At 30.8% G+C, this 14,098-nt stretch overlaps 1 protein-coding gene across 1 annotated transcript; it reads left to right on the top strand.

Annotated features, from left to right (window-relative positions):
• Window positions 1-6,633: 6,633 nt before the first annotated feature.
• Window positions 6,634-11,084, top strand: LOC130803782 (receptor-like protein kinase 5). Its single transcript, XM_057667983.1, has 6 exons — window positions 6,634-7,168; window positions 8,988-9,109; window positions 9,188-9,536; window positions 9,867-9,922; window positions 10,081-10,179; window positions 11,004-11,084. The coding sequence occupies exons 1-6, from the start codon at window positions 6,634-6,636 to the stop codon at window positions 11,082-11,084; spliced, it is 1,242 nt and encodes a 413-aa protein (XP_057523966.1).
• The last annotated feature ends 3,014 nt before the right edge of the window (window positions 11,085-14,098 follow it).

Raw genomic sequence — 14,098 nt, 5'->3', positions numbered from 1 at the left:
GTGTTTGAACAGTATAAGAGAGATCAGGGCGAGTGTGTGTGAGAAAATTCAATTTACCCATGAGGCTGCGATTATAAGTAGGATCAGAAAAAGGTGGAGAATGATCAGATTGTTGAAGTTTGAGGGTAATAGGCAAGGGAGTAGCAACTGTTTTGAAGGTGGATATAGCAGAATCACGAAGAAGTTCAGAGGTAAACTTGCGTTGAGTGAGAGAAATACCATATGGGAGGTAGGTTACTTCCAGACCAAGGAAAAAACTCAAAGGACCTAGGTCTTTTATGCTGAAAGTACGATGAAGATGGGATATGAGATGCTGGATGGATTGAATGTCATTCCCTGTAAGTATAATATTGTCTACATAAATAGCAGCCAAGATGAAAGAATCAACAGTGTTCTTGATAAACAAGGAATAGTCGTTTTTGGATTGAGTGAACCCTTGGTGAACCAATTCAAAAGTAAGTTTGGCAAACCATTGACGGGAAGCTTGTTTCAGACCATAGAGCGACTTTTTCAACTTATAAACATGATTAGGAGGATGAGACAAACCATCAGAGGCCTTCATATAGACCTCCTCATAAAGGTCACCATGGAGGAAGGCATTATTAATATCCAATTGAAAAACTGGTCAATGTTTACTGGCGGCCAAAGCAATAACACATCGCACAGCAGTCCTCTTGATGACGGGGGCGAAGGTTTCTTGATAGTCAATACCCTGTTGTTGAGTAAACCCCTTGGCAACAAGTCGTGCTTTGAAACACTAAAGAGCCATGCTTTCTTGCCGGGTGGTAAGGGAACCAAATCCCATTTATTGTTATGTTGAAGGGCCTGTAGTTCAGTCTGCATAGCACTTTGCCAAGCTTCATTACCAGCTGCCTCTTTATATGTAGAAGGTTCTTTCCATACAAGTTGAGAAGCAATAAGATTTTTGTTTGGTTGGGTAAACTTTGAAATTCAACAATGTTGCACCAGTGAGTAGTTGAAGAATTACAAACATAATCTTATAGGTGAGAGGGAGGTTTAGGAATTCTTTGGGATTTGCGTATAATGGGAGAAGGAGAAGCATTTGATGGGGAAGTAATAATGTCAAAAGGAGTAGTGGGGTTAGTATTAGTGTCTTGGGAAGAGGGTGGTTACGTGTCAATAGAGAGAGTGGGTAAAGGAGGGGTGTCTTAAGGAGAAGGAATTTGGATATTGACTGGTAGGTAAAAGTGAGGAAAAGGTGAGTGTGATTTGTCATGAAAATGGAAAGGGAAATGGTGCTCATGGAAGACAACATCCCTTGAAACAAGAATTTTGTGAGAGGTCAAATCATATACCTTACAGCCTTTTTGTGTGTAAGAATAGCCAAGAAATACACAAGTAGTGGCTCTGGGATGAAATTTCAGACATTTTTGTTTAAGTGTTGACACAAAACATAAACTCCCATATGCTCTTAAATGATGATAATCTGGTTTGAGATTGAAAAGTTTTTCATAAGGGGAGATATGATGTAGGCAGGACTAGGGTAACAAAGTATACAATCACCCCAAAATTTGGAGGGTAAATTTGCTTGGAAAGGCAAAGCTCGAGCTGTTTCTAACAAATGCCTATGTTTGCGCTCTACAACCCCATTTTTTTGAGGAGTTTGCACATAGCTAGTTTGATGTTTAATGCACTTTGTATGATACCAATTCAAAGCTTCACCATCGCAAAGTTCCTTGGCATTGTCAGTGCGAAGAAACTTGATGCTAATATGGAAATGATTTTCAATATAATTATGCAACTGTTGTAAAAAAGATATAGATTGATTTTTGTGTCTCATCAAGAACACCCAAGTACATCTCGTACAGTCATCTACTATAGTAAGCAAATAACGACATCCATCATAAGTTGGTGAGGAATATGCCCCCCATACATCCACATGTATCAATTCAAAAAGTGTCTTAGTTTTAATACTACTAGAAGGAAAGGGAAGCCTAATATATCTAGCTTGGGGACAGATAGTACAAAAAATATAAATCTATACATTAGAGACGTCAATTTTTGGACAAGCATATTTCATATTAGGAAAATGAGTATGTCCAAGTCGGATATACCATAACTTGGCGTCTTCAAGTCGAGATTTAGGAGAGGCTACATTAGCTGAGTGTGTCTTATTTGCAACTGGAATTGTAGAAACTTCTTGTATAGTATTAGAAAGAGTATATAAGCCGCCATTAAGTTCACCAAGAAGCAAGGTCTTGGTCCTTAAAGTGTCCTATTACTAGTGAAACAACCCAAACCAGCGTAAACAATATAATAATATTGTCTACAAAGCACAGCGGAAGACTTATAGAAGTCTGGGCTGAATCCGACCCGTGGCTCGATAGCCACAGCAACCAATATCAGAATATTTAAAAACTTTACATAACTGTAATACAATTAATTACAAACCAGTTATAAACTAAGTTAACTTTACAACACATGATTTGTCAAAATATCATGATAAGTTAACTTTCCAGAAACGATGTCCTTACTATCGCAACAAATGACACATAAAGGAGCAGCACATCCATCCGCGCTAAAGTTGGCAACCTGAAAGTGGACCTATCCCCTTAAGAGATAGGCCCCATCATAAACTGTCAACAATTGAATTGTTGAGTAATCCAACAAACTATTACATTGATATACAAGTCATTAATAAACATCTACAATCAAATTCCTTATTCACTTGGTAACCATTTATAAACATTATTTTATCCAAGTTCAAACTCTTTTAATAGACCGTTTGGTATCGACATAAATACGGCTATGAACCTTTAGTTCATAACGAGTCAAAATACGGCTATAACTTTACAAGTTAATAGCGAAATAATACGGCAAATGAAACATATGCTTCCATTGCAAAACAGGCAAAACTTTATATACCAAACATATTTATTCAAAAATCATTAAAAACAACAATGTAATAACAGTTTAAAATATGGGAATATAATGGACCGTCAGGAAGTAGGCTTGATTTAAATCCTGAGAACACGGGTGATCGTCATCACCGAAAATACGGTTCTTACAAGAACGAAACGGGAACGGGGGCTCGAGACCGATCCGAATAACCATTACCTATGATCAAGGTATAGGATTTCACAATAATCCGGATATAAATATCCATTACCAATTCCCAAAAACGGACATTTTTCAATGTCGAATATTTTATTATAAAACAAAACAAGAATTCACTAAATTTTCTTTTGAAATCACAATCATTACTTCGAATATTAATCAATTCATCATCATTTAAAATACCAATCAATAAAGGGAGAATAATAACCCTAAATTAATCTCAAATACCCAATAAATAACCTTAAACATCCAATTCATTTTATAGTTCCTACTTAATAAATTGCATTTTAGTACTATATCAGGACACCTGTTAGTAATTCGGTCATAACTTCCTCGTAAGAATTTGTATAGAAGCGATTCAAGTGGCTATGCGACCATAACTCAGAGCTCTACTATTCTTATAAAGACACTAAAACCCAGAAACAATCAGTTTGGCCCCGAAAATGGCAAAAACATAAAGCTTATTATTGATTTTCATGACAGCCTGTTGGTATTTCACTATTTTGAACATAACTCTCTGATACGAACTCATTTGGAGCGATTCAAGTGCCCACGCGACCGTGACTCAAAGCTCTACAAATCTCATGCAGACACCAGAACCCTAAAGCGACTCTAACTGTCTCAAAAACAGCAACACGGGTTCGGACAGAACAAAACAGAAACCTCATTGTCGATTTTCATGACAACCTACTAGTATTTTGGACAGAACCCTAAAGTGACTCGATTTTCATGACTGCGACTCGAAGCTCTACAAATCTCATGAAGACACCAGAACCGCCCCAAAATAGCCAAAACAGAAAGTTCAGTTTCGAAACTGAAATTTCAAAATCCAAAATACTAAGTTTTATACTAGAAATCAAATAACCCAAATAACCAATACTATTCAACACTAGCAAAAACCAAATTACCAATTGAACTCATATACTCCAATTACACTCAAGTTGATGCTTAAATGTGAACTAAAGAACCAAATTAAACCATGAATACTAAACTACTACGTAAACAAAACAATCATTGTTTATACTTAAGAACATAAAACTACTTTAAAACATTAAATTTATACTTAAATAAAATAGTTTGTAGATTACCTTGATGAGCAATCCTTCAATCAAAATTCAAAATCCAACTTCAAACACCAAAAGAAGATAGAGATGGTGACAGTACTAAATGTGTTCTCCTTCTTCTACAATGAAAAAGCAAATATCAATTTTTCATATTTTGACTTTATACTTTGGAAGAGGATGAATTTTCAGAATTTTACACTAATTGATAGTGAAGGAGTAAGGGGAAGGGAGTATACAGGTTTATAAGTAACTTAGCTTGATGAATCATAAATTACGTGACAAAATTACGGGTGACTCAACTTCATACTCATACTCATTAAAGTATGAGATGGATAATACACCCATATTTTCCGTCGTATAATTTATTTGGTCCCCACAAATAATAAAACTAATATCTAAAAATCGTAGTAAAATTTTACTTTTAAAATGAAAAACTCATTTTACTTATTAAAATAGTAATTTTTAACAAAGACGTTTTTATAACTGTTTCAACTAGGCATTGAGCATTAGTAAAAGTGATAGTCACAGCATTATCCCTACAAATTTTGTGAACTGATATTAGGTTAAATCTAAATTGAGGAACGAATAGCACATTTTTAATCAATAAATCTGGTGTAATACGCACATCACAAATTTGACCATAGCGCTCCTCGAGATCCTTCCACATTTCCCTGGCAGTGACGTAGTACATAACACTTCTTGCAATAGATCTTTCCAAAGATGCAATGATCCAACCTATTATCATGTTATTGCACCGCTCCCAAGCCTTCGCATCTGAAGAATTAGCCTTAGGTTTTTCCAATGAACCGTCCACTGAACACATTTTATTCTCGGCCGTTAGACTTATAATCATACTTCTTTTCCAGTCAGCATACCCATTTCCATCGAAGGGGATCGAAACTAGTTTGGCACTAGCATGGTCTAAAGGGTGTAGATAGCAATGGCTTGAAGGGTTTTGTGTGGGATCAGAATGAGTGGGTTCCGTTGCCATTAAAGAAGGAGTAAAGAAAGAACAACACTGTAAAACAAAGAAGATAGAAAAAAAAAGAAGCAGAAAAAAAATAGATCAAAGAGCTTCATGCTCTGATACCATGATGATCTTAGCACAATTAGTTAAGATTTACTACGCAACCATTAATGGCAACAAGTAAAAGATGCAGAGAGAATATTGAAGGAGAGAAAAAACACACTATTATTCATTGCATTTGAAATGAGAGGAGTAGAGCCTATTTTATACAAGTCGCAAGAGGGAGAGGGAGACCCTTTGATGAGGTGTCAACTCAATAACAAACCAACAAATTGTGTAGTACATTGTAACAAACCTCTAACAAACTATGTACTGCAAGGCAAAAATAGAAATTCTATTTCATGCAAGGATGATAATCATTATTGGGAGAGCATGATTCAATAAAAATAAAATTTAATTTTTGATGTATCTTAATTTTAAAAGTTGAAGTATGAAATTTTAATTTTAAATTTCAAAATTTTCAATTAAAAAACATAAAATCTAAGTATAAAATTATGTAAATCATCAAAAAAATTTATACCATATATTTACTGTTTGGCGCCACAGGGATGACATGTTCTATATATAGATGCGCTGGTAAAGATGGTCGTCGTAGTCCTAATGCTCATGGTAGTCAGTTGGCACAGAGGTTGGTAGTTCAATGAATTACTAACCAATTTAACATTTATGATTCACCTAACATTTTTATCAATATCATAAGCATATTTAATTATGTATATGTTTTGAATCACACTATATGGTCTGAAAATTGAGTGTAAGTGCTTAGATTTTCATTACCCGTTACTCTTAAATTTCAAATTGCAATTTTTAAAAGGCAACATATCTATGACATATATTAAGTTTTAATCCCATTATATGGTCTGGATCCGATTTTATAAGACTTATCTATCAATGATTAAAAAAAAGATTTAAATATTTTTTAATTTTAACTTTTCAAAAATCTACTGCAATTCCTAATACCTTTAACCTTATAAGTTAGTCTCCAATATATTCATCTTCACTTATTCTTTTAGGAGTTTAGGTATTTAATCTCCTGCTACTATTCCATTTAGATATTTAGGTCAAATTAGCTCTCGTTAATTCATTTCAATTCATTTACACTATTTTTTTTGGTTTGATTTAATTCGTTGTTCACTAAATTTGTCAGATAATCAGCTCACTGGGAAAATCCCATATGAACTAGATAATAGTGATTAGAATGCTAGTTATCTAAATACATATTTGTGCACCAATTCTCGTCTTTTAAACCTTCCCAAATGCCAAAAATTTCCCCTTAAATTTCTTCCTTTAGTCATTTTCTTAACATTTCTAGTCACTTTTTCAGCAGTATACTTCATAGTATTCATAAACATCGAAATCTGGCAAAGAAAACATAAACAACATAAAGAAACATGGGTATTAACCCCCTTCCATAAGCTATGCTTCACAGAAGAGAAAATCTACAATAACTTAACCGAGAAAAATATGATCGGTTATGGAGGATCCGGTCAAGTTTACCAAATACCCGTTAATGAAATGGGTGATATGGTCGCGGTTAAGAAGATTTGGAACACAAAAAAGATAAGTAGCAATTTGGAGAAACAGTTCAATGCTGAGGTACAAACTCTAAGTACTATAAGGCATGTCAATATAGTGAACTTACTATGCTGTATTTCGAGTGAAAACTCGAGATTACTAGTTTACGAGTATATGGAAAATCGAAGCTTGGATAGATGGATCCATACAAGTAAACACGGGCTTTCATCAGTGGATTATCCTGTGTTGGATTGGCCTAGTAGAAAGAAAATAGCAATGGATGCTGCTCAAGGATTATGTTACTTGCACAATGATTGTACACCTCCTATAATACATAGGGATGTGAAATCTAGTAACATTTTGTTGGATTCTATGTTTAATGCTAAGATTGCTGATTTTAGGTTAGCTAAGATTTTGACTAAGCTAGGTGGACAGCCTAATACTACTAGCTGTCTTGTTGGATCTTTTGGTTACATTGCTCCAGGTAAATTGTATTTCCTCTGTTTCGCTTATTTTGCATAAAATGTCATTTTGGGTCATTTCATTATTTTGCTTTTTTTTTGGATATGGCCCACCACTTCTTTAATCTCATCCGTACATTTAACTATCTTATAATTTCATCAACAAAATTCATTTTCTTTCTTCTTTTACTACCAATATCTATTTTTTATTAATGTAAATCTCATTGGTACAAAGACAATATCAGATATACTTTTCAGCCAAGACAAAATTGATTCAGCCTTAAATTATTGTTTTTCTCTTGATGTTGATCTTTGAGGCATTATTGGTTACTCTTTGTCTCTAAAAGATTGTGACATTTTTCTTTTTAACTCTTTTACGTTGCTATAATTTTTTAAATGGAAATTGGAAATGTCACAACCACTTTTTTTGTCCATAACTACATATTTTAACTTTTAATATTGTTCACACAATTCAAATAGTCTTACCATTTCTTAATCTTTATGCAATATACAATTATGACAATTTCTTTGAGACGAAGGGAGTATTAATGATATATTCCCTCTTATTCACTAGAAATATTATTGTCTCATTTGTTTTTTATATACTTTATCAATCACTCATAATGTTCTTTGTTCTCAATCTATCTAAAGTTAAAATATAGTCAAGTGGATTTTTTTTGATTCGTTTCAATTTAAATTTGATCAATATTAATTTTTTATAATTTTTATCCAAGCACATTTGGACATATTTAATATTGAAATAGTGCTTTAGATTGAGTGAAAAACAAAACATGTAAGTCAAAATAGAAGGGGAAGTAAATAATATATTTTGATGCTCCAACCATCGGTTTCAAATTTTAAAGATACTCTGTATATAGTATATAATATAATATCAAATGTCAACATGATAAAAAGTCATAAATTCAAATTTCAACAACGATTCATTTTAAGGAAAATATTGAGCGTCAGCTACAAGGATGTTTAGTATTGCATAGCCCAAAGCCGAAAGGCTCAGGATGTTAAGTATTGCAAAGAGAAATTATGGAGCTTTTAAAAAATTGATAATAAATAAAAAATAAAATGAATTGTATAGTTGAAATTAAAAAAATTAAAATTTATTTATAGGATTAAAGAAAGTGGTGGACCATTATTCAAAAATAAAAATAATGTAAAATGAGTGGGACGTATCAAAATGACAATTAATGCAGAATAAGTAGGACAAAATAAATATGTAGTTATCAAGTGCTAAACTAAGAAATATCGACATAAAATACATAAAATGATTAGAAATTTAATTGCCTCAACTAAAAATTAATTATATAGAATTGAAAAATAACAAAAATGGAAACAAAAGTCAAATGATAGGGTTCATGTAAAAAAATTCTTACCAAGAAAATATACAATAATTTATTTGCTTAATTACAAAAAATATTTAAAAAAAAAAAAAACCAATATACTATTTTCAAGTGTTAAACTAAGAAATATCAACTAAACAACACAAAATACGAAAATTGACCAACAATGTAACTACCTAGACTAAAAACTAATGACGTAGAATTGAAAAAAACAAAAATAGAAAAATAGGTCAAATGATCGAGTCTGGGTCAATTTTCAGTCAGATTTTAAAATCTGGTAAAAAAATAACATATCTAGGAGACAATAAACTATATATCACTTTTTACAATTAACTACGAAATATTAAACATTTAGTTGAGTTAGATGTTGTGTTTTTTTCATATACTAGCTTAAGCTAATGGTTGAGTCTCCATGATATGTTGTATACTTTAATACGTCCTCTTACATGAAAGCCATTTGGGCTAAAATTATGTATCTCCATATCAGGCCTTGAATATTTCACTTTATATGAGGGGTGGTTGAGATTCAAACCTCTAACCTCTTATTACGTTGACTCTGATACCATATCAAAGAACCAACTTAACCAAAAGCTTAGGCTAATATTTCAGGCATCAAATTATGTTATATACTCTAACAAGAAACACTGTTGTTATGTGAAAACTGTAGAGTACGTGAAAACCTAAAAGGTGAATGAGAAGACTAAGATTTACAACTTTGGAGTAATTATGTTGGAGTTAGTGACAGGGAAAGAGCCTCATAAAGGAGATGAATACTCAAGTCTTGCAGAGTGGTCATTCAAACATTATAATGATGGGCAATTAATTCAGGATTCTTTTGACAAGGAAATACTTAAGCGTTGCTTTTTGGATGATATAATCTATATGTTCCAACTTGGGTTAATGTGCACTAGTATAGAACCACATCATAGGCCATCAATGAAGGATGTTTTGAGGTTGCTTGAAAAAATGAACAATTTAGAAGATTCTAGAAGTGATAAAGAAAGGAAAGATCATGATTATTCCCCTCGTCTTGGAGGTAATGGACCAGAAAGAAAATAGAAAAAAAAAGAAGTAGAAAAAAATGGACCAAAGAGCATCATGCTCTGATACCATGATGATCTTAGCACAATTAGCTAAGATTTGCTACGCAACCATTAATGGCAACAAGTAAAAGATGCAGAGAGAATATTGAAGGAGAGAGAAAACACGCTATTATTCATTGCATTTGAAATGAGAGGAGTACAACCTATTTTATACAAGTAGCAAGAGGGCGAGGGGGACCCTTTGATGAGGTGTCAACTCAATAACAAACCAACAAATTTTGTAGTACATTGTAACAAACCTCTAACAAACTATGTATTGCAAGGCAAAAATAGAAATTCTATTTCATGCAAGGATGATAATCATTATTGGGAGAGCATGGTTCAATAAATATAAAGTTTAATTTTTGATGTATCTTAATTTTAAAAGTTGAAGTATGAAATTTTAATTTTAAATTTCAAAATTTTCAATTAAAAAACTTAAAATCTAAGTATAAAATTATGTAAATAATCAAAAAAATTTATACCATATATTTACAGCTTGGCGCCACAGGGATGACATGTTCTATATATAAATGCGCTGGTAAAGATGGTCGTCGTAGTTCTAATGCTCATGGTATTCAGTTGGCACAGAGGTTGGTAGTTTAATGAATTACTAACCAATTTAACATTTATGATTCATCTAACATTTTTATCAATATCATAAGCATATTTAATTATGTATATGGTTTGAATCACATTATATGGTCTGAAAATTGAGTGTAAGTGCTTAGATTTTCATTACCCGTTACTCTTAAATTTCAAATTGCAATTTTTAAAAGGCAACATATCTAAGACATATATTAAGTTTTAATCCCATTATATGGTCTGAATCCGATATTATAATACTAATCTATCAATGATTAAAAAAAGATTTAAATATTTTTTAATTTTAACTTTTCAAAAATCTACTGCAATTCCTAATACCTTTAACCTTATAAATTAGTCTCCAATATATTCATCTTCACTTATTCTTTTAGGAGTTTAGGTATTTAATCTCCTGTTACTATTCCATTTAGATATTTAGGTTAAATTAGCTCTCGTTAATTCGTTTCATTTCATTTACACTACTCTTTTGGTTTGATTTAATTCGTTGTTCGTATAAAACAAGAACATAATTAATATTTTAACATTTTTGAAACTTCCATAGTATGTTTTGTGTAATATGACTGAAAAATCATATTGTTTATTGTTTAATAAGTTTTTGAGTGAAAGGCTTTATGTAAAAATTTTGTTTGTATATTAATAAAAAGTTAAAACCAACATTCAAAATTAAAAATCCGCTTAAAAAGAGAGAAATGGGTCTTGTTTTACTTAAACAATAAATATAATTTTCCTATGTAAAGTCTTAAGTTTGATTTTCACCTAATTATCTTCTTCTCTCAACCTATCATATAATTAAAAAATTTACTTGAAAAGAATAGGTGAAAACTGAAAAGTTAAGAAAAGACAAGAAAGGTACAATGGTTGAATTAGTAGATCCATTAGCCCTTCTACAAACATGAGAATAATTTAAAGGTCTTTATGTGTTAATAAAGATTGAGCAACATGGGGGAGGCAAGAGAACAATGTGTTAATTAAGTTGATGTTATCCAAAGTAGGTGAGGTGTAAATCTATATTTGTACTTCTAATTATTTTTTTGAGTTTTGACCAACAAAAGTTAAGAAAGATAAATATGTCATCACTACACTCCATCCTCTTATCTCTTTGGTGGTTGAGGAAGCTAAGTGAGTGTGGGTACAATTATATTACTCCATTTGCATGTGTTTTGTTGTGCTTCTAACCCACGAAATACATATGCATTGTCAAAATCATATATCACATTCTATGATTATGTTTGGTAACTCAAAACTTGTGCTTTCTTTAAGGACTCACTTTTGTCTTTTTATGTAGAATCTCTCTACCATTAAGAAATAATTCTAGACACAATATGGTAAAAATAACAAAAATTAGTAAAAGGGGAATATATATATATATATATATATATATATATATATATATATATATATATATATAATAAAAAAGTGGAAAAGTGTATGAATAAGTGAAAATAAAAATAATAGAGAAATATTATGGGTCACGACTTACGAGAAAAAATAAAAATAAAGCAAATTTAATTGGACGGATTAAAAAGAATAATAGGGCTAATTCTTTGAGATATTATTTGTCATATTAGTATGTCACTCTTGTGTGCCATCATTTTTATTTTTAGTCATCACAAAATAATTTAATTCTCTACTATTATTCCGCCTCTGTCCATTAATTCATTTTTATTATGAGTTTGTCAATAATTCATTTTGGTTTGTCTCTTTTATTTTGCAACAATTATCACTATATTAGACCTAGACTTTAGGATTTAGTGGATGCTACTAAAGGTTGTTGCGACATTTAGACTAATATTATTAGATCTCATGTAGTGAAACTTAATAGTAGCATTTGAAATTATGCCGCTATAACTTTCATAAAATATATGTTCCCATCAACTTTTTTAATTCTTATTCACTGTTTTTTTCTTGTTTTCTATTACTTTTAATCTAATGTATGAGCTAAAATCTATTATTGTATTATTTGCATATCATAAAGACTAAGAGTAATAATCATATTTTTGGCATAATTAACTTTTTACTCTATGCTGGCTTTAACATTTATTAAACAAGAAGACAAAAAACCAATTCCTTCTCATTTTGTCTAGGCCCGACTAAAAGTTTCAATATATAATAAATAGTACTTCCATTTTTTTCTCCAAAATTAACTCTTGCCGAACTCATTATTTTATTATTTTATGTATTTTATATATTATTACTAATATACAATAAAAATAATATAGTCATTTAAAATTTATTTAATACGTCTAATTATATATTTTATAATAGTAACTTTTCTAAAAGTATAATTCAAGATACAAACAAGTTGACAAAACATTAAACTGCAGAAAAAATAATTAGGAGCAACTAAAAAAAATGGAATATCTTTTATCAGTGTCAAGAAATAGAACACATAACTAGCTAAAATGTAACAAATAACCAAACAATAAACTTTATAGAATTATAGTCTCTCTTATTTTGCATGATTTTTTTAAAATTTGTTTTATTAATTTTGCAATATTTTTAAGTAATAGTTTCACCCTCAATTTTTTAAACTCATCTATAACTCCATTCTCTCTCTTAATCTTAACTACTCAATTTATCATTTAATTATTTCTGTCAAATTTTATAACTCAATTTTTATATCTAATAAATTTTACTTATTTTAGTGCTGGTGAAAAAAGAGAAACACATATAGAGTAAGTATTTATACCTGAGTTTGGAGGACTTTCAATGATTTCTATTTTCTAGCAATTTTCTGAATTTCGAAAAAGTGATTGGACTTAACACACGTAGGTCATTAGATAAAGTTTTTATACTACTTATTTCCCTAAATAAATATTATGTAATCAATGAAACAAATCGAATAAAAACATATAGCAAATTTCAAAAAAAAAAACTATAAAAAGTAATTCCTCTGTTTCGTTTTAATTGCAATATAAGGATTTTTTACGCGGTCCAATGCATTAATTCTATTCTTAATATCTCTAATTATGTATAAAAAATTATAAAAACTTGATATTAATAATCTTTACACCGAGACGGATCAAACAAGATCCCACTTGACTATGTTTTAACTTATAGATTAAAAATTAATCACAGAATAAGAGAGCTAAATAAATAATGTATATACTTTTAATGTTACAACTAAATTGATACGTAGGTAGTATCAAATAAGCTATTTATCATATAATTAAAAAAATAAGTTGGAGCATATTAAATTCAAACCCCAAATTAATAAATAAAAATCCAATCAGAGTTAAAATGAATTTGCACTAAATACTATGACACTTAAATTGTTTACGTGGTAGGAAGAGACAAAACAAATAAAATCAAAAGTGGTCCAATCAATGTAGGAAGATCTGTAGGAAATGGAACAAATTTAGAAAGCACAGTAAAGATAAAGATTACACGAGTCAATTGGATTTTACCAACAAGAAATGGCAAAACTTTCAAATTTGATTTACACTATTTTACTATTTATCAACTTAAAATTTTATAACGTATTAAAAAATTGTTCAGTAAGTGTCCATTCTTTTAGTATTGGAAACGACTTTGATCATTCTAATAAATTTGTTATTTGACTTGTACATAACAAAACTCTTGGAATGGTTTATCCCACACCGACAAATTAAAAATGGAATGCACATTTTATAAGCTATTGGAGACCTTCTTCCCATTGTCATATGGTTTTGGGATAATATATATCTCTTTGGCTTATGAAGTGTATGCACCTCGTATTTCTCAGTTAATATGCTGACATTCACAATAAGTCCAGCCTAATTTAACATGGTATCAGAGTCGAAGGTGGTTCCTGATATGATGTAGCTTACATGTGAGGGGGGGTGTTGGAAAATACTTCACATGTGAGACAAGATCCCACATCAATAAAATAGTGGGTTGTGGACTTGTATATATATTGGGTGAGTTAATC

Source organism: Amaranthus tricolor, chromosome 17, assembly GCF_026212465.1.
Source record: "Amaranthus tricolor cultivar Red isolate AtriRed21 chromosome 17, ASM2621246v1, whole genome shotgun sequence".
Taxonomy (NCBI): domain Eukaryota; kingdom Viridiplantae; phylum Streptophyta; class Magnoliopsida; order Caryophyllales; family Amaranthaceae; genus Amaranthus; species Amaranthus tricolor.
Note: the sequence above shows the minus strand (reverse complement) of the source record. Positions and strands in the feature narration are given on the sequence as shown.